Source organism: Ambystoma mexicanum, chromosome 2p, assembly GCF_040938575.1.
Source record: "Ambystoma mexicanum isolate Mex_15411 chromosome 2p, UKY_AmexF1_1, whole genome shotgun sequence".
Lineage (NCBI taxonomy): Eukaryota > Metazoa > Chordata > Amphibia > Caudata > Ambystomatidae > Ambystoma > Ambystoma mexicanum.
Genome location: NC_090923.1, coordinates 920,414,972 through 920,440,761, shown reverse-complemented (window position 1 = coordinate 920,440,761; position 25,790 = coordinate 920,414,972). Strand labels below are relative to the sequence as shown.

Here is a 25,790-nt window from a genome sequence, read left to right as displayed (position 1 = left end):
AGACCTTACTTTCTGTTGATTCCTGCCTGAGGGCTGGTGCTATCACAGGACAGTGCAGGACATATGCACAGGATAACAGTAGTGTCCGTATTCCCCCGTCATGACGTCATGCACCCTGACACGCATGTGCAGTCATGTCTGTGCCTCTGTGCGCTTTTGGTATCAAAGAGAGCAGGAGGGGGACACACCATGTAAGGGCTTCTTCATAAATAACACTTTTCTTTGTGGCTAAAAGAATTGCCCCAAATGCTGGCCAATTCTGTGTGACACCCTTGTCCTTATGATGATATCCTACTATGCAGTGTAGTTATGCCCCGGGATGCCCAGTTTGCTCTCAGCAGTGCGGATGGCTGACGGCGCCTTTTCTCAAGCACTAATGGCTGCTCTCTCCCAGCCTTCTGAGAACTGCCTATCTTGCATAGCGAGCCCAGGGAAGGGGTCTGCAACCTGTGGCTCTCTAGATGTGCGGGACTACAACTCCCATCAGCCAGAGCCAGCATAGTAAATGGTAGGCATCATGGGAGTCATAGTCTAAAATAGCTGGCGATCCAACAGTTGCAGATCTCTGGCCCAGGGAGATGAGCGACTTTTGGAACTGAGTTACTGATAAAAGTGAGGCATTGGTAACAGTGGGTCCTCAGTGATACTGAGCTGTTAACAATACTGAGCCACACATGATGCTGAGCTTCTGATTGTATAGAGCCACTGCGCTATTGACAGTAGACAGTGCTGCCCAAACACTAATGACGCTAGGCCACTTGTTACACTAATCCATTGATAACATCAAGCCACAGACAATGCAGAGATGAAACCAAGCCAATTTGAAAGGTATCCATTGATAAAGTCTCTTGGGAAAAGGTCCCCAAATTTGCACTCCCGAGAAATTCAAGCACTTTCCCTACGTTTTCTATAATAGTAAATAATACCTGTCCTAGAATATGTGGAGGAAGACTTTTGGGGGTGCAGGAAAAAAGGTAACCTACCTGGCGACTTTTTCCCAGGCGACATTATCACATGGAACCATTTCAAGCACCATATGATAAGTTGCCACTGAAATACCATGCCACTGATGACAGTGGGCCATTGAAATCCAACTGCCGAGAATACTGAGCAACTGAGCCTGATGATATTGAGCCACTGAAGATGCTGAGTCACTGATGACAGCCTGATGATATTGAGCCACTGAAGATGCTGAGTCACTGATGACAGCCTGATGATATTGAGCCACTGAAGATGCTGGTTCACTGATGACACTGGGTCATTGAAATCCAACTGCTGAGAATAGTGAGCAACTGAGCCTGATGATATTGAGCCACTGAAGATGCTGAGTCACTGATGACAGTGGGCCATTGAAATTCAACTGGCGAGAATACTGGGCAACTGAGCCTGATGATATTGAGCCACTGAAGATGCTGAGTCACTGATGACACTGGGTCATTGAAATCCAACTGCCGAGAATACTGGGCAACTGAGCCTGATGATATTGAGCCACTGAAGAAGCTTAGTCACTGATGACACCGGGTCATTGAAATCCAACTGCCGAAAATACTGGGTAACTGAGCCTGATGATATTGAGCCACTGATTATGCTGAGTCACTGATGACACTGTACTAGTGACACTACTAAGCTATTACTATATCGAGCTAATATTAAGGCAAAGCCAGTGTTAATAATGAGCCACTGATGTGTATAAATCAGTGGTCTAAGTGAGTGGGAAAAGTCAGGAGCTCGGGAGTGGTGCTCCACTAGTTTTATTTATTACTGTTAACAGCTCCACTACTTTTTTCAACCATGCTCACCTTTCCAGAACTGTTCTTTGTGAAGTTAAAGCACACTTCGCCATTTTACCACCGGATATCAATTATAGCTTAACTGAAATCTGTTTCAACTCAGTTGGCTGTCAACTAGCATGACTGCAACCCTTGAAAAAAGTGTTGCACGTTGCTCCCTTCCTTCCTACTCTGTCCCCTGCTGGAGTCACGGTTCAACTACTTTTTTGGTAAACTTCTTTCACTGGTATAAACCTGTGCTACTGGGTATTGCTATCCTGAAAACACTGGTGGGCATTATCATGCAGCTCTTATGGCATTTGTTTGGGATACTAGTGAGATATAACCTCTGGTGTAAGGATACACACTTTTCTGATTTTGAGTGCTAGTGTTGAAATTCTATACTGATTGTGAACATATTAACCAATGTTTGATATCCAGGTGGTTCAATAGGTTGAGGACCTGCTGCAGAGATGTGTGTGGATATTTGAACCCTGGGGAGGGTGGGTGGCTTTAATGTTTCAGCTGGGTGCCAAAGATAGTTCAGTTCATTTTGTGGGTTACATAAACTTACTTTTTAAGAAAGATCCCAGCGACTTTTTCTTGCTAGTGGTGGAGGAATCAAATGCACAAGGTGAGCCTTTTTCAGGATGTCCTGTCTCCTTTTAGAAAACTTCCCAACAGAAGTGCTTCAAAATCCCCCCCTTTTTGGTTTTTCAGAAATAGTCATTTGCATCCCAATTATAATCTGTTCAATAAATAAACCAGCATGATAGTGCTCGAAAAGGCATAATTGTCCTGAGTGTTTCAGGCGATAACCTAAAAGCCTTCACAAAGAAAGTATACAATTAAATGCAATCAAATGCATTTATGATTGGGTCAGTGCAGAAGGTCTTTAAAACCATGCTTTCTTTTTCTGTTTTCCTCTTGCCCACATGAGTTCTCATGATAAACCCCTCACGCAAGTCAGAGTGCAGTGCCTCTAAACTAAAATCTGTATTGATCAGTCTCAAAGGTCAAGCCATTTTTTTACCTTAGCATTTACACGTCTTGTTTAAAATTTTCTTTGGGGGGGACACTCAAAATAGCATTCCAGTTGTGTCCCCAAAGTCTGTTCTGTTTAACCAATAGGTGAAGCCAGAGGTGCTTTAAAGTGAAAGTGCGTCTTCTCTTTTTGTAAATGATGTCTAGGGGGATTCATAGGTGTTGCCTTGTATCAGATGACTTTAAAATTGTGTCGACATTTCTTTTTCAAACAAAGCTTGGACGCGTAGTGCATATGGGAACAGGTGGTTTACTGCGTGCTCTGCTGCTGGCCAGGCAGCTCAGCCTGCTTTAGCAATAACAGGCAGGTTACTAAATCTCAAAGGAATTTGAAAACATCTATTTTTAGGCCCCCTCCAGACTGTGGGTCCTTTACAAATGTCCCTAAACTTCTACCATGTAGTCCGGCTCTTAAGAGATACCTCATGGTGGTCACGGATGTTGGTAGAGACACTGACCCCAAAGAGTTTGTATGTCCCGCCTAGTGACAGGGAAAGCACGGTGTGGGTCGCTGAAAGTAGGGGAGCTACACAAAATGTTCAGACAGGGGTTTGCGGGTGCGTCTTCTATCAGAATCAAGTAGGTTGATATTAAGCACAAGTAGGCCTGAAGCCTGGGTCCCCATGTGGCTTGTGCCACCGTCCCCTCCGGGGGATCCCTCTGATGCGGTTCTGAGGAGCAAGACCCAAGATTTAGGCTGATGAACCTGTTGTCACCAGTAACAGGGGCCGACTTTGGAAAGATGGATGCTGAGGGATGTGTGCCGGCCCCTGGGCTACACAGTGTACTGATAAGAGGAGTTGCATCATTGTACACGTTCTAGACCTTGCTCAACTCCTCAAGTACTCCTATAAACACCCCAGTTTGAGGCAGAGAGAACTCCAGCCTGGAAGCACCGCCCAGCTCGGAACATGCTGAAGTATGCGACAGCAATGCCCGCCAGTCTGGAACAGAAAGGAACCTGGCACAGGAGCACTTTCCAGTCTTGGACAAAGTGGACAAGGATAGGCCACTGAACGATCCATAGCACTTGAGTGAGGCTGGGTCTCTGCATCCAGATAACTGTGGCGTCTAGGCTGCTACCTGAGTGCATATTAGAGGCTAGCCCCTCCACGGATTCCAACTTCAAGCCCGTTTCTTGAAAGTCCCAGCCGGATGTTGACCTTGGCAGAAAGAGCCCCACTTCCTCTTTTAGTGTTTCTTCCCACAGAAGCAGCTCAGGGCTGCCAGGTAGACGGTTTGCTCACTCAGACTTTCTCTTAGGGGGATTTCCATCGGATTGCTACAAGCTTCGGCTTCACCCTCTCTGCGGTTTTATCTGCATTCGTACAAAGGCACTTTTGAGGCTTTCAGAAGGAAATGTCGTGCGTCTCGTGTCTGAAAACAAAGCTTTTGAACAATGAGTATCTGCACTGCCTTCATTTCCGGGAGAGAAATAAAGGTTTGCAAGCATTCAGAACAGTGTCTGAACCCCCTTCACAGCTGCTGGAACAGATGTGCATCCGCGGGCAGTGTGCGCAGCTGGCACTGGTAGCGGTATGAGAAGATTGTTCTAGGGCCCGGGTCTGTAACCTGTGTCTCTCCTGATGTTATGTACTGGAACCCTCATGGTCCTTCACCATTGACCAAACCGGCTGTGCTGGTTAGGGCTGATGGGAGCTGTAGTCCAAAACACCTGGTAAGCCAAAGGTTGCAGATCCCTGAGACACTTGCTCTGGTGGGCAGCGTTTGAAGGTGGCACCACTTGTTTTGATTTGGGTTGCATAGAGGGTTCTTGGGACCCAAAAGTGATCAACGCTCTTGAGTCTAAGAAAGGGCTATGTTAGAATGGCAACTTAGACACAAATGTTCTTAACTTTCTTCCTAAACAAGGCACTGTCTTCACTGGGTACGACGTCCTTGCATCGTGGGATGAAATGTTGCTGGATTTTTGATGCCATATTTTTTTCACGAAAAAACTCATCGAAATTTTTAGGGGGGGTTAGAAAAGTATATATATGGGGTGTGGGTGTTCGGGAATAGATAACAAATTAAAGGGGATGCAGGGTTTGGGGGGGGGGAATTTAGATGGGACATCTCATCTGTTTTTCAGCTCCCGCCATCCGGTTGGGTTTGTCGGGAAAAGAAAACAAACCCGACCGGAGTGGCGTGATTATGATATTCGAGGCATGACAGTCTCTGGAATACAATACCTGTGAAAAGAAATGAGACAAGAAAACACGTGAATACTGTGCACCAATACCATCAAGGTGACGAAACCAGGGCTCCAGGGAGGAAGAGCACAGAGACCAACCCGATTCTCTACTACAGTAGACAACGGATGGTGGGAGCTGACATACAGATGAGATGTCCCATCTAAATTTGACCACGACGGATCCAGACAAAGCAATTGAAGGACAGAGAACAGTCACTTCTGTCTTTTTATGAATGTATAGAGTGCCCTAAACAAGCATAATCTATAGTCCTGAAGAAAGTGACAAACTATATTCCCCTGCTGAAACCGGTTGACAAATACAGGTTCAGGGTGATGACCTGACCGACTTGACTCATAGAGAATCAATATATGAGCTTGGTAAAACTTATCCATTGTTTTTATGAACACAGCAGGAATGGGACCAAGGAATATTGGACCACAGACCGCTGTGATTTTAGTATAAGTTACACCAAGGGGTAGCAACATGAATAAAGGAATTTGTTGACTCCCACACGGCGTGCACCTTTTTTTTTAGAAATTGTAGGAAAGTAGTGAGCCAGGATAGGGAGAGTTCCCCTTTTCGCTTTTCCTTGGATCCAACCAGGAACGGATTTGTTTCCACTTTGGGGACATGACGTCAGAGCTAAGGACATAAGCCATAGGTATAACTTGTTTTATTAAAATAGATTCTGCTCGTGATGGACTAGTAGGTCAGCCAGCCTTGGCAAAGAGTTTGAGGAGCTGGCCAGGAATGGATTGGCCTTTGGCCTCACTGGGGAAGGCAGGCTGACCATCTGCATCAGAGTCGTCAGGGTAGGACTCCTGCTAATTTAGGGCTGCATTATTGCATATGATCAACACCACTCTTCCCTTTCCCATCTGTCCACTGGCTGACTCAGCAGATAAAACAAGTACAGAGCTTGAGTATAAGTACTCACATTGTTAGCTTCCACGAGGAATCTTACAACGTAATAAACCATCATGAACTTAGACTCAAACACTGAGCAGAGAGCCACCCTCAGAAACCAGGATGAAGCAATGATGGACTCATTTGGGTCATCCTCATTGATGTGAATAACATGCTTGGGAAAAACAGACATCTTGGAGATTGGAATCAGGGGGTTCAGCCTCCCCAACGTCCTCCTTCCTCAAACGTAGGAATCTCTGACACATATGCCAAAAATCATACACTCTGGACACCTTGCTAAGTGAAGGCAGTTCAGTCAGTAGCTTGCCTATGACATAGTCCTGTAGGACACGATCTGAACACACACACATGCACGTGCACACACGCACACAAGCACACACGCACACGCACACACACGCACACACAACTCATCACACAGCCCACTACATCTTTAGCTCCATCACAAATGCCCCTCCCCCCCATTCAGACCAGCGGCTCTCCTGGTGTCACACCTCGATCATCTAATACAAGCTTGGGTTTTCCCCTCCAGTTAAAATGTATGCCTAAGTGTCACTGCTACAAACCACATAGAGCCATTGCGGCACTAACGACACGGGTACTTCCAGCCTGCAATTAGAATCACCACAGGATCTGCACCTGCCTCTCCCTGTACCCCGCAGAACCGCCTCCTGTCTGCCTTTATGCAGAGAAGGTGCCGCGAGGCCACCAAAAACGGCAGAGGTGCACTAAACAAGATCACAACACATTAACTGATGCGATCACTTTACCATTCCTTACACTCATTGACGCAGAACCCGCTCCTCATGCACAATCTGCAGGAACATAAAGGGCTATTCAATGACGCCAGCAACATCTGCAGAGCTCAGGACAAGCACATCACTTCGCTTAAGGTGTCAGTTCCTGCTGCTGACGCTTGTGATGACTCTGAGGGGCATGCGTTAAGGTATCGACATGGCTGTGGGGGACTCCCATGGAATTTGTAGGCCCTACAATAAAACAAAATATGTTGTTTATGGCCTTCCACATTGTGTGTGTGTGTGTATTGTATTGTATTGTTTATTTATATAGCGCCTATACACAGGAAAGTGTTTCAAGCGCTCAAGGAGGGTGGGAACATAGGGGGAAAAAACAATCAGTCGCTCAGAGAACTTGAAATTCTGGGCAGAGTAAGTGCGTAAAAAGTACATTTAACAGTGTGGATGACAGCAACTAGGCCTGATGGCGATTCTGCAATTAAGGGGTGAAGACAAGGGAGAACAGACACTGATCTTTGGCGCGGTGCACACGGATCGAGCAAGTGCAAGAAGGGTTGCAGGGAGGGGGAGGATCAAGTGCACCAGGTCGGTGAGACTGGGGTTTGTGTTTCAAAATAGGGTATAAGCTTCAGAGCAGGGGTATTATCCTGCCTTATCCTTCCAAGGATATTGGCGGTACACATTGTGGTTTGGATACAAGTGGCATCCCGGTCGGCTCCAGTGCTGCACTTGCTGTTAAGGGTGACAAGATAGTACTGCTGTACCGGGGGAGAGTCTGGTCCTGGGGGACAGGGTGAAAAACGTTCACTAATGGGCCATGGGTGCACTAGCACTGTTGGCAAGGCTGAGAAGCTAGCACCTGTTATCAACATCAGTATCAGAAACTCAAACTAGGAAATGGTGTGAGGAGGTTGCACTGGTGAGCATTGTGAGAAGCGTACACTCATGAGGGTCTGGTACTGGTGATCAGACAGAGAAGATGGTGCTTGTGTTCAAGTAGAGCACCTTGCAGTTGTGAACAGGGTGACTGGTTGGTGGGTCGTGGGAAAGAGCTTACACTGATGGCAGTATGATGAACTTGGATTGGTGGGGCAGAATGAGGAGCCCTCATCACTGGATAGTTTGAGAATGTGACATTAGTGGCCATGGAAAAAAAGGACTTTGGTGGGTAGTGTGAGAAGCTTGCCCTGCTGGAAAGTGTCTGAAGCATACACCTTTGGAGATTGTGAGGTGCTTGCACTGCTGGGCGGCATGGAAACATTGCTGTCATTGGCAGCATGAAAAGCTTGTACTGGGGAGCAGTTCAGTGACGCGTGCATTGCCCACCTCTGTGAGGAGCTAGTACTGCTGGGCAGTGTGAGAACCCTGCTCTTTTGGGCAATGTGAAAGGGAGACAGTGATGGAAAGTAGAAGGACCAGGCAGGGTGGGCAGAGATATATAACATACCATTGGTGGTCTATTTGAACGGCTTTCGCTGATGGCCAGCCGTGGAAACTTGCTATCATTGACAGGGTAAGGAGCTTGCATTGGAGGGCAGTGCTAGAGGATTGCGTGGTGGCCAGCCTAGGTGTGGTAGTATACGAAGCTTGCATCTTGTGCGAGGAGCTGACACTGGTGGGCAGAGGAAGAAGCTCGTGTTTGTGGTCAGTGTGAGACTCTTGCTTTGGTTGGTCACCTGAAAACGCCACCCTGGTAGACACCTGGAGACTCCTGCGCCTTTGCAATGTGTGAGGAGCTTGCCCTGGAGGACAGGCGAAGGGATTTGCTGCAACGGCTTGCATAAGGCACTCAGACTGATGGGCAGTTTGAAGAGGTGGATAGGGTGGGCCTTATTGATTGCAATAGTGGGAGGGTGGTGTGAGATGCTTGCACTTAAGCCCTCCGACACTCTTACCTTCGGGCATTCGCCATCTTAAATGCACACTGCCAAGTGATAATAGGTGACTCAATTTGCACTGTGTGCTAAGCAGTAAACGCCACTTCTGCCTGAATGGCAAGGTGGGGGGAACATTTGGTGACATGTTATTCAATGCATGTTTTTTGGCTTCAAAACAGCTGGGAATGTATATGTGATCTTGCAGCTCTCTGGCCGGCCTCTCTTGGCCCTCTTCCTGCTCCTACCTGCAAGGCAAAAAACCTAGGGGTCATCTTCGACTACACACTCTCCTTCTCTCCTCACATATCTGACATCTCTAAGAAGCCTCACTACCAGCTGCACCTCCTCAGAGGTATTCTTCCTTTCCTCTCCTTCCCCCAGAAGCTCACCATCTCCAGAGCCCTGGTTCTCTCTAAGCTGGACTACCGTAACAGCCTCTATCTAAATCTGCCTGCCTCTACTCTCCGCCCTCTGCAACTCATCCAGAACAGGACTGCGAGACTTGTCCTTGGCCTCAAGCCCAGGGATCGTATCTCTCCAGGTCTGAAATCCCTACACTGGCTCCCAGTGGCTGCGAGGATTAAGTTCAAAACCCTCTGCATTGTACACAAGGCCTTCTGGGGCCTGGGGCCAAAATACCTACAACTCTCTCTTCCTAAATATCTGCCCTCTCGTGCTCTTCGCTCATCCGCCTCCAACTCCCTCAGGGTCAGCCCCTTCTCCAAGCAACAAGCTGGGGGTAGACCTCTCTCCTTGGCAGGGGCTTCCCTCTGGAACAACCTTCCTGCCTCCCTGAAACATGAGGAGAACCATCTCCGGTTCCGGAAGCACCTCAAAACCTTCCTCTTTGCTTCTACTTTCTCTCCCTCTCTCCCCTGCTAAATTCCTGACTGAAATTGCACTGAATCTGCAACTGGGCCACTCTCACCGATCTCGACCCTTGGCCCAGCCACTCTCCCCTTGCACTGCCTCCCTGGCAACCCCTGCACTGCGGGACTGTCTCTGTATCCCTACTGCCCCCCTTCCCAGCACTTGTCTGCACTTACCTTGCACTTGCCACCAGTTGGCCCTTATTATTATTTATCTTGTTATTCTACTAACCTTGTACTGCACTTCCCCTCTCCCTTTCCCCCTTGCACTTTTCCCAACCCCTCTTCCCTTGCACTTGCGCGATCTGAATGACACTTGGCCTAGTAGGATCGTTGTCTGTCTTCCCTTGTTCCCTCCCCCTGCCTCGTCACGCCTTGTAACACTTGTGTATAGGCGCGTTACAAATAACATATCATATCATATCATATCATATCTACAGAGTAAAATTGCACTGTAGATTCTCTTTGATGCAGAGAATTGCACAACAGGCCTGATCCAGCCTTCACCCGCAGGGCAAGGTTATGACTAGGGACCCCTTGCAGTCCATTTTTAGTTAATGATATCCCACTGATTTCACCATTGGGAAAAAAGAGTATATGGCACAGTGCAGAGGAAGAAAATAAGGGTGCACAATATCACCAGCACCAGCATTTCCCTGTCACCTAACTCTTTTTGAAAAGAAAAGATATGAATCGTATCCATCTGAAGCTCGCCTACTGCCTGCCCTCTCGACCCCCTTCCTTTCACAAACTTTGCCCTCTCCATGTATGACTTCTCTAATAACGTGTCTCTTCCCACCGCTGTTTTTCCCTTTGACTTAGGCATGCCAGCATGCTTCCAATCCTAAAGATGCTTTCCCTTGATCCTTTTCTTACAGCTAACTTTCGCTACCATTCTCTTCTTCCATTTCTGTCCAGAATTCTTGAACGCATTGTTTAGTCCCAGGAGGCCTCGCCCTAGCTTAATCATCAGGCCCCCCTTAGTGAACGCCCCTCACTCTTAACTGCCCGTTATTCTAAAGCGTGCTCTATATTTATTCTCCCTGATCTTTCTGCTGCATTCGACACAGTCGACCACACGATTTTTCTCACAAGCTTTTCATCACTGGGCTTGTCTGGCTCTCGTCTCCAATGGGTTTGGTCTTGTCTATCTGATCCGTGCTACCTCTTGTGATGGAAAATGCTCTTCCAGATTTCCCTTGCTTTTGGGTCCTGCCCTCTTTTCCCAGAATACTTTTCCTCTCTCGTTTATTATCTCTCCATTTGGGTTAGTCACTCATTTCTGGGCTGATGATTCTCAGACCTTCGTTTCCTTGTCCTCCTTTTCTGACTCCCATCATGCCACATTCTCTGCTTGTCTACTTACAATCCAGTCCCGAACACGCACACACTTTCTTCACCACAATGCTTCAAAAACTCAAATTCTCTTCTTCCCGAGTCATCTGCACTTCCCTCCCGTTTCTTTTCCTCTTTTACCTGTCACTCTATCTCGGTCTGGGCGTCATCTGGGCATAACCCTTCACTCCTCTTTTTCTTTCTCTACAAAGATATATAATATCTCTCGCTGCTGCTGTCATCAACTCTATGTAGCCCACTGCCCCCCTGAGAGAAAGCAGAGAGATACATAAAGACACAGGCACCATGGTGGGGGGAACAGTACTTTAATTAATGCAACGGCCATTGGAGAGTTTGGGGATAATGACAATGGCGTTCCTTCACAAACCTACTGGGAAAGGCGATACATGGTTTACCAAGGATCCCTTACTTGAGTTCTTGACAAAATGGAGTAAGTACACCCTGGTATAGACAGACAGGAAATGGGGAAACAAATGAAGACTGGCAGGAACGCTGGTCAGGATACGCATTCCAGGCAAACCAAAGTAAATGCAAAAATGAACACTGGAATCCAGAAATAACAAATATGACACTTGAATAGAAATTGGCACACCGTTTAGTGACACGTTTGCACAAAAGAGCACAAGGAACAACATTAGAACAGAGCGGTTGGATTTGCATTTATATACACAGCCGTGATACCAAACCATGAAATGGGCCTTCACCTGTATTTGACAGCGTAAGATCCATTTACAATACAAAATGAATGCTCAAAGTGTTTCCATTATAGCAGCTGTAATGCATGTGATTTTCAACCTTTTCTCTTTCTGCAATCATAAACACTGTGTCCATGTGTATCTTGAATTGATCTCCATGTTTCCAAATCACACAGCCCTGGGGACATGCTGAGCTCACATCCTGTGTGCTATGTGCTATGGACCAGCCTAGAGCTAAACAAGCTGGCCCCCAGGAATCTGGGAAACGAATATTACGCAATGAATGGTTTAGTGCTAAAAGGTACTAGCAAACTTAGTGTGCCTTTCAACTTAAGCTCCCTTTTGTCAGCTTAAACCGGATTTTTCAATCAAAATTACACTTTGTACACAATTCCTGCACTAGCATCCAACCTCTCCAAACCACTGGGGCCAAGCGAACCCACAATCCTGTGCAAGAGAAGTCAATGCGAATGAGCTTTATCACTCCAGGAAGTGATAAGCAGTAGAGTAAACATATTTGCACATCAGAGGGTCACGCATGGATTAAATACAGGCTGCACAGTCCCAAAGCTTAGAATGACTGTTTAAAACAGCCAAAACAGTGTTCAGAACATTCGAAAAAGGGGCATACTTAAATTCGCTGGCAAAAGGGAGGGTCCCTCTAGATGTGGTCAGAGGTACTGCACTTAAACTGAATCTCAGAAGTACATCACACAATCAAAGTCAGTGGGAGGAAAGGAGCGCAGCACCACCTTTTCACGGCTGAGGTTACTGCACCAGAGTTGAACAGAGCACATAACTCATGGAAGAAAGGGTTAAATGCAAGTGGTACACCAGGAAAGGCAGATGACAACCTAAAAGGGCTGCAAGAGCAGAGTCTGCCCAGGATTTGGGAAATACAAGTATATTTTGCTGGAATCTAAGAGCAGCTCTCACGTGTGGCTAGGGTGCTCACATGATGTCCAGAGACTACCACACCTGCCATGTTCCCAGCAACAGCAGGTGAAGAGCAGCGAGGCAGCACACAGAAGGTCTCGGGACCTGTCAGGAAAACAGACATCTAGCAGCATGGAGGACATAACTCAGGTAGGCTGGCAGAGTCTCTTCAGAAAGTCTCCAGGGAAAAAGCCACAGCCAAGCCCACAGGCTCAGGCTAAAAATACCAAAGGGATAGTCCAAGCTGTGACTAGCGGAAGCGGCCGTGAGGAGAGCGTGCACGTTCCCTGGTGGGCGCGCCCACGGTGCGGCTTGCTGGTCTATGTTAACCTGGCTTTTCTGCTTCCCTGTGTTCACTGACAACTTGGGGCTGCTTTCCTTTTCTGGCCCATTGTATGCCCGAGGCCTCTGTAGGATGACTGGGGCAGCTGAGAGTTGCTGTTTGGCTTTCTTCGGGGCGTGGTCTGGAGACGCAGCGACCCGGGAAGGCTTTGAAGCAGAGCTCTGCCCACACATGGGTTTTCAAAGTGTTCAGGCAGGTGGCATGTAGTATTGAACATGTTTTTTGCAGATTGCATAACTGGCACTATTCTGGCTGTTGCCTTTGAGAAGGGCATAGTGCTTAGGCTGTTTTCCGTTTTTTTTTGTGTGTATGTTTATCTGGGAACAAAAGGGAGATAGAGACAGGTCTGATAGGGTGGGCAACTGAAAGGAATATTCTTTCAGTGGTTAAAAAACAATTTAATTATCATAAACATAAACATTCAGCATCAAAACATGAATTTTCTAAAAATACATCATTGTTAAAAGACCAAAACATAGGTAAATTGTTCACTGATCCTGCACGTTTGCAGTCTGCCACAATAGTAGCCTGGGTATCATAACAAACATCAGTTATAAATTCACTGTTCTCTTCTGGTGTACACACAAAGAGGGACAAACCTCGAATTTATACACAGAACTCTGTGTTCATTTGCAGCAATTTGTCACTGTATTGTCACTTTACAGTCTAATATCTCAACATGTTTCAGTTTACAATAGCATAAAATGTGGAACATTCATCAGGAGTAGGAACCCAGTGTTAGTAAACGTATTCAGTGCGCTATAGTGCTTGTGATGGTTAAGTGCTCTGATCTCAGCCGTGTTCCACTGAATCTGCTGGCTGCCCCCCCACCCCACAGCGCGATCTCCTCCTCCCCGAGCCCTCCACCCAGTTTTAATTTATTTGAATAAATTTTTTACGATTTCCCAAACCCTCTCCCCTATCCCACTTACTGATTGTTGTGGTGGCAGCACGCGCCGCCGCCGCTTCACTGCTTCTCACTTTTGCAGACCGTCATGTTAATGGAAGAGGAGCTTTTTATGGAGCCTCGCCTTCCATTACCTTGGCAGCCAACTTAGAAAAGGATTTTCATTAATTGCACAGGATTGTTGTGGCGTCCCATTCAATAAATGAAAATCCTTTTTTTTGTAAACCCTGGGTTACTGCTTTGGTAACACTGGGTGCTAATGGCGTTAGCACCTGGTTTCAAGGGCTGGAATGCGGGTAACGGCCCGGTGCCCTCGTTATAGGCCCTCGCAACTCGGACTGCCGGGCCATTACACCCCGTTCCAGCCCTTTGAACGGGGTGCTAACACTTCTTAACGTTTAATGTAACGAGATCCTTGTGATTTCGAGGACAGAAATCTCAATTAATGCTTTAATAGATGAAAGTAGATTCTGCAATCCGTCTTTTCTTTGAATTGTGGCTATTGTGTAGTCCTGCAATAATAAAGGGAAAGTGAAGCATTCAAGTACCAGAATGCAAAGAAAAACAATCATTGACAAAGGTAATAGTTTTGGCTGATCTCTAGACATTTTATATGCATTTGTCAGGCACTAGCATTGCATGTCCTTGCACTCGCAACCATATTCCATTTATCACCACTATCGCTAAGCAGTATTATCATTTGTTAGGTGTTGAGACAATATGCGTCAATACTCACATCATATGACAGGTTTTGCTATCATACCTTTTCTGATATCAAAATCACAGATACTCGCATCATTTGAAGGCTTTGTTCCCAAAATCCCTGGTACTCACATCATTGGCAGCTAGTGCCATCTCATCCTCAGGTGCTTGCACAATGTTCTTTCAATGCCCAGGCACTAACAACATGGTTAAGACTATGCCATGAAAGCATTGCACTGCAAGTGTCTATTATGCCCAATTAACCTAGCCTGGACACATTCCTTTATGCCCAGTTAGCACATCATGGCCAGATTCCTGTATGCTCTGTTAGCACAGTAGTGTTCATGTTCTGTCTAGTTAGCAAAGCAGTGCCTTGTTTGAGTGCTTTGAAACACTTGCCTGTGTGAAGGCGCTATATAAATAAACAACACCATACCTATGTCTGCTATAACCACATCAAGGCCACATTCTAGTATGCTCAGTTAGAACAGTAAGGGTACCAGTATTCCTAGTTAACACCATGAGGCCTGAATCCAGTGTGTTCAATTAGCACAGTAAAGTCATAACTTACAGGTCCCCACAGTTAGCACTGAATTAAGGCAAGATATGAAAAGTCTAGTTAGTTCGGTAATGTGAGAGTCAAGTATGTTCAGTTACCAAAGTGAGGGCAAAAACACAGTATGCCTAGTCAACATAGTGAGGCCAGATTCTATAAACCCGGGTAGCACAGTAAGTACAGATTGCATTATGCTCAGCACAGTAAGGTCAGATTCTAGGATGCCCTTTTAGTAGTTAGGACAGATTGTATTAGGCACAAGTAGCATACTATGGCCAGATTCAATTGTGCCCAGTTAGCACAGTAAGGACAGACTAATTATGCACAGTTAGCACAGCACATCCAGATTTCATACCCCAGTTGAAACAGAATGGCCAGATTCCAAAATGCCTGTTAGTACAGTAAGGGCGATTTCAGTATAGCCAGTTAGCACTGAAAGGCCACACTGTATGTGCCCATGTTGAAAGGTTGCATTATGGAATATTGACTATGTGCAGTCAACATAGTACAGGGAAGATTATATGATTCCCAATTATCACAGTGACAGCAGGATCCATTATGCCAAGTTACCACTGCAAGGCCGGGGGAGCTAGCAAGGGCGAGGAGTGCCCCGTACACGTGATGGCACGAAAAGTCAGTGCTACTTTTTTGGGTGCATAACCAGAAGCAAAGAGAAAGAGAAACTGCTGCATCTTTAAACCAATGCAAAAGAACTTACCTATAGCAGAATAGAACACATACTCTTTCCTGACATTAAAGAACTTACCTATAGCAGAATAGAACACATACTCTTTCCTGACATTGAAGAACTTACCTATAGCAGAATAGAACACATACTCTTTCCTGACATTGAAGAACTTACCTATAGCAGAATAGAACACACACTCTTTCCTGACATTGAAGAACTTACCTATAGCAGAATAGAACACACACTCTTTCCTGACATTGAAGAACTTACCTATAGCAGAATAGAACACACACTCTTTCCTGACATTGAAGAACTTACCTATAGCAGAATAGAACACACACTCTTTCCTGACATTGAAGAACTTACCTATAGCAGAATAGAACACACACTCTTTCCTGACATTGAAGAACTTACCTATAGCAGAATAGAACACACACTCTTTCCTGACATTGAAGAACTTACCTATAGCAGAATAGAACACACACTCTTTCCTGACATTGAAGAACTTACCTATAGCAGAATAGAACACACACTCTTTCCTGACATTGAAGAACTTACCTATAGCAGAATAGAACACACACTCTTTCCTGACATTGAAGAACTTACCTATAGCAGAATAGAACACACACTCTTTCCTGACATTGAAGAACTTACCTATAGCAGAATAGAACACACACTCTTTCCTGACATTGAAGAACTTACCTATAGCAGAATAGAACACACACTCTTTCCTGACATTAAAGAACTTACCTATAGCAGAATAGAACACACACTCTTTCCTGACATTAAAGAACTTACCTATAGCAGAATAGAACACACACTCTTTCCTGACATTAAAGAACTTACCTATAGCAGAATAGAACACACACTCTTTCCTGACATTAAAGAACTTACCTATAGCAGAATAGAACACATACTCTTTCCTGACATTAAAGAACTTACCTACAGCAGAATAGATCACATACTCTTTCCTGACATTAAAGAACTTACCTACAGCAGAATAGAACACATACTCTTTCCTGACATTAAAGAACTTACCTACAGCAGAATAGATCACATACTCTTTCCTGACATTAAAGAACTTACCTACAGCAGAATAGAACACATACTCTTTCCTGACATTAAAGAACTTACCTACAGCAGAATAGAACACATACTCTTTCCTGACATTAAAGAACTTACCTACAGCAGAATAGAACACATACTCTTTCCTGACATTAAAGAACTTACCTACAGCAGAATAGAACACATACTCTTTCCTGACATTAAAGAACTTACCTACAGCAGAATAGAACACATACTCTTTCCTGACATTAAAGAACTTACCTACAGCAGAATAGAAAACATACTCTTTCCTGACATTAAAGAACTTACCTACAGCAGAATAGAACACATACTCTTTCCTGACATTAAAGAACTTACCTATAGCAGAATAGAACACATACTCTTTCCTGACATTAAAGAACTTACCTATAGCAGAATAGAACACATACTCTTTCCTGACATTAAAGAACTTACCTATAGCAGAATAGAACACATACTCTTTCCTGACATTAAAGAACTTACCTATAGCAGAATAGAACACATACTCTTTCCTGACATTAAAGAACTTACCTATAGCAGAATAGAACACATACTCTTTCCTGACATTAAAGAACTTACCTATAGCAGAATAGAACACATACTCTTTCCTGACATTAAAGAACTTACATATAGCAGAATAGAACACATACTCTTTCCTGACATTAAAGAACTTACCTATAGCAGAATAGAACACATACTCTTTCCTGACATTAAAGAACTTACCTATAGCAGAATAGAACACATACTCTTTCCTGACATTAAAGAACTTACCTATAGCAGAAAAGAACACATACTCTTTCCTGACATTAAAGAACTTACCTATAGCAGAATAGAACACATACTCTTTCCTGACATTAAAGAACTTACCTATAGAAGAATAGAAAACATACTCTTTCCTGACATTAAAGAACTTACCTATAGCAGAATAGAAAACATACTCTTTCCTGACATTAAAGAACTTACCTATAGCAGAATAGAACACATACTCTTTCCTGACATTAAAGAACTTACCTATAGCAGAATAGAAAACATACTCTTTCCTGACATTAAAGAACTTACCTATAGCAGATTAGAACACATACTCTTTCCTGACATTAAAGAACTTACCTATAGCAGAATAGAAAACATACTCTTTCCTGACATTAAAGAACTTACCTATAGCAGAATAGAACACATACTCTTTCCTGACATTAAAGAACTTACCTATAGCAGAATAGAACACATACTCTTTCCTGACATTAAAGAACTTACCTATAGCAGAATAGAACACATACTCTTTCCTGACATTGGACAGATTCTGATGTCAACGGTTTCACAAGTAGAATCAATATTGCCCCTTGAATGTTTGGGCATCTCGCCATAGCGAAATCTCTACTGTATCAGGAGGTCAATCTGCCAATAGGAGCCTTAGTTTCCTGCTCATGCAAGTAATAATAGAAACAGCCTTCATTTGGCCCTACGTGGCGTGGCATTCCTTTGAGTTCTGGATCCCCTTGCTGTAGAACCTATACCCCCGCCTGATCCTCAAAGATGGTGGATATTGAGAGACCTCAAAGGATTTGTGTGGCTTAATCTCCTTCACACATCTGAATGTGCAACTACCCTCAAAATGAAACTGACGTGGGGCAGGAAGGAATGGGGATAGTTCTGGGACTGATTTTGAGATGAGTATCTTTCACACTTGATTCTGTCACTCGCGTGCAAAGAATCTTCAACACAACATATTTATGTTGAAAATATTTCTTTATAGCATGATTTATTTGCAGAACATTTTTTTGAAACATTGTTATGTAGATCTGCACCGAAATCAAAACAGTATTTTAATCGTTTCGTTATAGGAGAATAACTTTGTAGCGTTTTGCTCCACAGAACACATTTTTGCTGGTTCTTCCCTATATTTGATAATACCAATTTGTACATCTCTGTATTGGTGCTGAGCAAGCATAAGAGTGGCTAGAAAGAAGCTGTGTTCTATTCAAGGGAGGGAGGGATGATTTTCTAGATCATGTTTAAGGTTGGGAGGAGGTAACTATTCAAGATTGCATGTATGATGGGAGAGAGGGTTCACAGGCATCTCCCAAGGTTTTAGGAGTTTTAAGATGCTGTATCCAGGACATTTTGTGTTTCAACAGAAGAGACAAGTCTTCATTTCAACACTGACGTGTAGGCGCAAAGGAGCTAGTCGGATGTGCGGGGGCATGTTGTTCCAGAGATTTGGTGTGTAGATCGAGAATGCTTGTTTCCTGGTTTTTGCCTGTGTCCATGTCTTGATTTCCAGTCTTGTTCTGCTTGCCTCCGGTATGTTCTTCCACCAGATAGGGCAGTGCTCTAGTCATAAAAGGCTCGTGGCTGAAGCAGTGGGTCTTGAAGATGATGCACTCTTGCAGGGTAATCCAGCGTATATCCCTGACAGAGGAGTCTTTTGAACTTACTTATATAGTCTCTTAAAATTTGCCAATATAGTAAGGCAAATTTGTTTTGCAGTTGAAGGTCAATGTCCCTAATTTTGGTGAGCTTTGCTTTTATACTTACCACATCTAAAGGCTCAGGTTCTTGTATGCTCATGCTGATGTGGCTGGGAGGAGTTTTATTGGAGGAATCTTATAGAAGAACGCGTGCCAAAGCATGTAGCATTTGTGTGGAACCTGAGCACTGATATGGTCTGTGCAGGATACTCTTAAATTCAGGATAAAGCCAATGTAAAGGAGGAGAGACATGTAAGGCCAGCAGTGAGGGGTGGGCAAGAAGCAACACAACGATGATGACGGAAATGCCAGAAGTCACAGTGCTGTCAATTCTATGTAACGGTAGCAAATATTTGGTATTGTCGCAATCAGCCTACATTGACTATTTAAGATTCTTTTGGAAGAAAAACACGGGTTGCATATTTTACCTATTGCAAATGTTAGATGGAAAAATTATGGTTGACAATGTTGCCAATGTCAAACCCCTCTCTTATGGCTCCTACTCCTCACTTTCGGTCCCTTCCAAATCACCTTTGTCCCTCCTCTCTTACACACTCACCTTTGAGGATTGTATTCAGACCATCCTTAGGCCTGCTACCCAAGCCCAGTGACTGCTTTTACCCGACGATTCACATAAGAGATATGTCAGTGTAAAACCTTAACACTTTTATTAAGAAAGGGTTCAACAAAGTATTTTTAAAATTGATTTTTTTATTTTGTGTAGGTGTAAGTGGAACTTTAGTCATTTTTTTTTACAACAATATTCCAGAATCATTGCAACTCCTTGTTCTGTATGTACTACTGCCAACATTTTAAAATGCCATACAGTTAAACATATGCCCTTAATGACATTTTCTGCATTAAGTAAGTCACAGGGAATTGGAGATGGCCGACCAGCCATGCATATAGGGATGCCAAATGGGAGTATGGGTCTAGGGCTTGGGGTCTGGGTGAAGGCATTGAGTTCGGAGTAAGGGAGTTGGGGTGAATGTGGCACAGGAAGAGGACAGAAATGGAGGAATGAGCAACTGAGTGGTGCCAGAAGATCCTGTGGAATTGGGATGGGCCAAAGGGGACATGGACCTGCACTTATGGTTTTGCCCAAAAGGAAGATACAGGGTGATGGGTGGATAACAAAAGGGTTGTTTTGGTAAAGACATCTCCTCTGCCATAACACGTAAGACCACAATAACAAGTTATTTTTTTAAGATAAAGAGAAGAAATGCCCAGAAGGGGGCACTTATGTCCGTTGGCTAATTAACCATTTGATTTATGGAGTTTCAGTAGTCTTTATTTTTTGGGCAGAAAGTGAATTTTTCATTTAGTTTATTTTATGTATGTCAAAGCCTCCTTTTTATCTTCATATCTATGTTGATTACAGAGATATCTTGCTTAATATGAGCATTATAAATGCAGCCAGAGCAACAAAATGATGTAGCTTCAATGGACTATGTACGTCTATCTAATCAATTTGCGACAATTTGTACAGCAATTTCTAAATGGTCATCATTGTTTAATTCAGATAAAATTCTGACCGAATTGGCCCTATGACTCAATGCTATGGACTCTTGTCTACTTTCTAAGGAATGATGGAGAATGTTAGTCACAAACTGGGGGTTGAGGGAACCCGCCAGTTAGCACCCAGTAGTGTCCTCTTCTTGGCGTGCACAGAGTGGAGCCGAGTCTCTTTCTCTTGAAGTTGAATGTCCAGTCAGAAATCCCATGTGACAGAATTCCACCTTATAATGTGCCTTGGCAATAGGTGGTCATCAAGAATGAGTCAGTGTGACGAGTAGTTGGACAGGAGTAAGTGAGAGTTGACCTTTCTTGAATGAGTTGACTGGATTATGAACGAATTGACCTGGTGTAACCATTAGTTGGATGGTGTGATCTGGAGGTGGTCTTAGTGAGTTGGAGTTGTCCAGTGTGTGTGAGAGTTTGAAGCTTGAAGACAGTGTTGGGCGATCCCTCTCAGACGGCTTGATTATACCATTGAGGAAGACCACAAATGGCGTGCCACTGCAGTACGGTTTCAATGAAGTCAGCAATTAATCTGACCTTATTTTGGATCAAGAGGTCATTGAGATCCTTTGGATCTGTAGCGAGTGACCAATCCTGTGCGTGGCCTTCTTTAAGGCCTCAGCAGGCCACTGACGCCTGAGATCAGTGACTCTCTAGGGCAGTCTGCCAGGATATTGACGCCTAACAGATTCTAGTCTTTGCTGCCCATGATGCCGCAGAATGAGTGGGAGTCTCAGTGCATGTGCCTTTTTCCGAGCGAGTTACCACCTTGTTTACTTGCGATCAGTCAAAGCAGAACCTATGCATGCTGGTTTGGGTTTTAATTTTGCTCTCCACCCCCCAGGCTTTCAATGATGTCTGCTGCCAGAGGGAGATCCTACAACTGCAGGTTCACTGCCGGAACCAGGCAGCGGGGTGCACCGAGCAGCTGCCCCTGGAGACACTGGAGGTACATTAGATCATACCAACCAATGAAAATGCTTCACAGACCAATGCTTGCTAATGTGACATGTTTCTCTGGGTACATGTCCCCGACCTTGCCTTCACCTATCTACCAAATGTGATTGGGCATTTGATGACTCACAGCGGCGAGAGATTATCTTTGCAGTGGGTGGTTTATTGGGTGAAATAGCCAGCAAATAGAAAATGCATAGTCACCAGGTAAGGGTGTGTTTAGGAGGGAGGGGGCAGTATCGCAGCTGGCATGAGTATGCTTGCTTATGTGAGGAGGGAACAGGATGCGAGGTAGGGGTGTGCGTTCCTCCTAGCCAATTGTGTTTTTTGCAGGGGGGTCATATTTAAGTCAATGGAGATCAGCATTTGCTGACTTTGTTTCCTGTGGTCAATCCCATTGAAGCCCAAGGAAGTCATGGGGCTTGCTGGGGTGTAACAAAAGAACCCACGGTAGGTGGCAGCCTCCAGATAAGGGTCAGTTGAGATTTTTGCCAGGTATGGGCAGTGTTTGTGGGGCAGTGGATCACCACGCTTTGGCTGTGTTTGGCAGTCTGGAGGCGGGCAGGGCTCAAGTTATGTGCAAGACATCTGTTAATAGTGTGCCTTTTGGCAGGGAAAAACGACTCCAGGTTACTTTAAGTATATATGTTTCAATGTGAAATCCCCTAAAGTGAAAATGTTTTGTTTTACATAAAGAATACAAAAGTAAGGTATTGCTCTGAAGGAAAGTGCTGCAAAATCACGCAAAGAAAATAATTTTGAGCTGCAAAATATCCTGTTTATAAAGCAAAATGTTTAACTGCATGCCACAACATTCTGCTCGTTCTTGCATAGTGTGCTGCCTGACAACTCAGATCTGATCAAGCAATCCTGTAATAATATGATAGGTTATTTATAACGCACTTACTGCCCAGAGGTTTCTAAGCGTGTTCCGTGTCGTCTTGCTTCCAAGGTGAGTACGTTACCCCTGAACTATCCTCCCTAGACCAATGAGTCATTTGTTCACGGTAGTACATAACGTTTGGCTGTTCACAATAACATAACTTGTGTAGAGTTTCATCTTTATTTTGTGGACCATTTGGATCGTGTTTAACAAACGAAGTAGAAATGCAAGTTTGCGTGCGACAATGGTTAAGAAGCTCTGGGTCCAGATTAGAGAAACCTTGCACGGGTGCAAGTGCAAAGTTGCACTGTATTAGCACTAGGGCAAACTTTTTCCTCTTTCTAAAAACGCTGGAATTTATTAGAAGACCATTGAACATGACAAGTGCAGTTTGGCGTGGGATTAGCACCAGGGCAAAAATTGACTTAGTGCAAAAAAGATACATTTTGAATGCATTTTTGCACCACGGCTAAATTTTCCCTAGTGTTAATACCAAAACGTATTCGCATAGGGCAAACTTTGCCCTGGTGAAAAAATGCAGGGAAAATAAGTCTTTTTTGCACTATGGCGATTGTTTCCCCGGTGCTTGTCCCAGGCCAAGCTGCACTTGTCATGGTGCAATGGTTTTCTAATATGTCCCAATGTTTTTAGCAATAAGGCAAACTTTGCACTAGTGCTAATACAGTGCAACTTTGCACTTGCACCCGTGTAAAGTTTCTGTAATCCGGCCCCACGTGTGCTAAGCGCTTGATGCAGAGATCTATGTTCACATGCCTTAGCACAGTGCCAAATCTTTATCATGTTGATTCCAGAACGGATGAAAGGGATCAGGGGCTTCAAGGGGCTTCCCGAGCTCATTTTGACAGCTGCCAGGACAGCAGATCAACTTTTGGGTAGTGAATGGAATGGGGGCAGTGACCAGCGGACCTTCTTGGATGGCTTCATTTCTTTTGTTTGTGGAGGGTCAGACTCAGTGGGGGCACTGAACCCCAAAAACCGTTAAGATGGCAACTGAAATCTACTGAAAGCGATGCTGCAAAAATCTGCCAGGCTCTAAACTGTCCGTGCAAAGTTCAGTAGTTCCTATTTTGTGTAAAGAATAAATGGAGGGCGCAGCAGCAGACTGGACAATAGTGAAAGAAAGGTTAGTGAGATGTTCTGAGGCTGGTGGCGGTGCTGAAAGGGCGGTCAGGCTGTGCTGAGTCCTTCACACATCAGGAAGTGACTAACTTTGGGTCCGTCCGACTCACCATTGGCGTTGTCCGTTGCGAAATAGCACAACTTCCTGTGAAGGTCAGGCTGCTTCTGACCGGGGCATGACGGAATTCCAGAGATGCATGTGCTCCTCCCTTTTGCGGACCGCCCGGAAACCCTGACCCACCACCACTGAGAGGAACTGCTAACCATACTCCCTAGACCACAGTGGAAACCGTTCCCTGAGACGGTGATTGGACACTCGGTACAGTGCCTGATTTCATACAAACAGTGGATTACTTTAAATCTGATACCTGCTAAATCCTTGAAATTTCTGTGTGTTTTCAGGCAAGAAAAGTACATCTAATTTGCATCTAGCCCATTGCAAAAATTGTCAGCTCAGCATCGTTTAGCAAACAAAGGCAAAGCCAATAGGTGTTGGTTACCATTTGACAAATGAAGCCTCAAATGCCATCCCATGACTTGCATGGTCGCCGTATATTGAGGTGTAACCCATATGTGCAGCTGCTGCCATCATATGCCAAATGCAGCTTCAAATGCCCCAATAATGCCATCACAATAATGCCATCATATGCCTGGCATATTACCATATATAAGGTTTGCTCTATGAGGCACACCGCATGCCTTACATGGCCCACAAAACCTCAATTGATAAACTCGGGTGACCTTACTTGGGTCGGTAGCGTCAGCGTCAGCTCCCAACTTAAAATGCAACACGGAACATAAAGAAATATTCCCCCTATCACAGACCCACAGCAGATATCGGACCTCATTACAAGTTCGGCAGTGCAGGAAAAAAGTGATAGTCATTCCGTTACCCAACAGGGCTGAAACATGTCTGGGGTTGCTTGTGTTTCCGTGCAGAGGGGGCCTGGTCTAGCAGTTCGGGCTGGGCTGCTCCCATTGGTGGCAGTACCAGACTGATTTGCATATGGCTGGACCCCTTTTGCAATGGCGCAGACGGGCTAAAAAACGGTGGTGTGGAAGGTTGCCCAGAGCAATGCCAGTGGTTTAGATTCCTTCAAAACCTTCCACCCATCATTTTTGTGGTCACAGTCATTCCGTTACCACCATTTTGTTTTGGCGGTAACATAATTACCACTATTTTCCTAGCACTGCCAAATTATAAATTTGGAGGTAACGTGGAGGATTTACCTCCAGAAAAATATGACTCGGCCACTTTAATGCCAAATATTGGCAGATTTAACACACAGTAATGCCACCGGCGGTGAACCTGCCAAAAATCCCTTTGGAATGGGGAATTGTAACCACTTGTAATCCCGTGCAAGTAACCCTCTGACTGTCTTCCAACATTGAAATCAAACTCCCCGGCAGCATAGTAATGTGACCCAGAATGTTCCAGAAGACACTTTGACGCATTCCATCTGCAAACCAGAGGCAACATGCAGATTCTCGCCAATGTGACTGTCGCAAAATGTCTGCTATTCCCAGGTGATGGAGATCAAGGGATATATTTGGCAGAAGCAGTTGCGCTGCTTACCTTTCCTGCGCAGATTTTGGGAGTCATGAGCACTCACCGCCTAAATAGAATTTAAGGAAGAGAGCACTGTTCCCGGAGAATACGTTTTAACCAGCTCTAAAGAAGTGTTGGGAAGATGATGCCCCAGAATTTTGACATCAAATATTTGCCTCAGTAAAGCGCTCTGTTGCTTCTCGGAGCTAGGTCCGCGCTCCATGAATACTGTAATAATAATACCATAATAAATACCCCCTTGCAGTGACCTAATGGTTTCTGCTCCACTTGAGATCGAAATAGCCATACCAAAAGTTAGCTATTTAGAGAATAGGGTAATCAGAACATGGACTATCGAACAAAAGTGGTGCATGGCCTTAATGCACATACCAAGCAGTCCCTAACGAAAAGTAAATGCTCAAAGGCTCATGTTTGTGCTGGCATGGTTTTCATGCACCAAGTGATTTTTTCAATGGATTTTATTCACGTAGAGTGGCAGTGTATCGGAAGGATCGATACTTCCCTGCCTATACACTCCGGGACATATCCGACAGCATCTCTTCAGATTTTGATGTG

At 44.7% G+C, this 25,790-nt stretch overlaps 1 protein-coding gene across 1 annotated transcript in view; it reads left to right on the top strand.

The window, feature by feature from the left end:
* The window catches only part of LOC138566911 (TNF receptor-associated factor 3-like), a 515,375-nt gene that overhangs the window by 293,840 nt on the left and 195,745 nt on the right, over nt 1-25,790 (top strand). Inside the window, exon 4 of the mRNA XM_069644644.1 lies at nt 21,533-21,637. Coding sequence (XP_069500745.1) covers nt 21,533-21,637 — 105 coding nt within the window. The remainder of the gene's footprint in view (nt 1-21,532; nt 21,638-25,790) is intronic.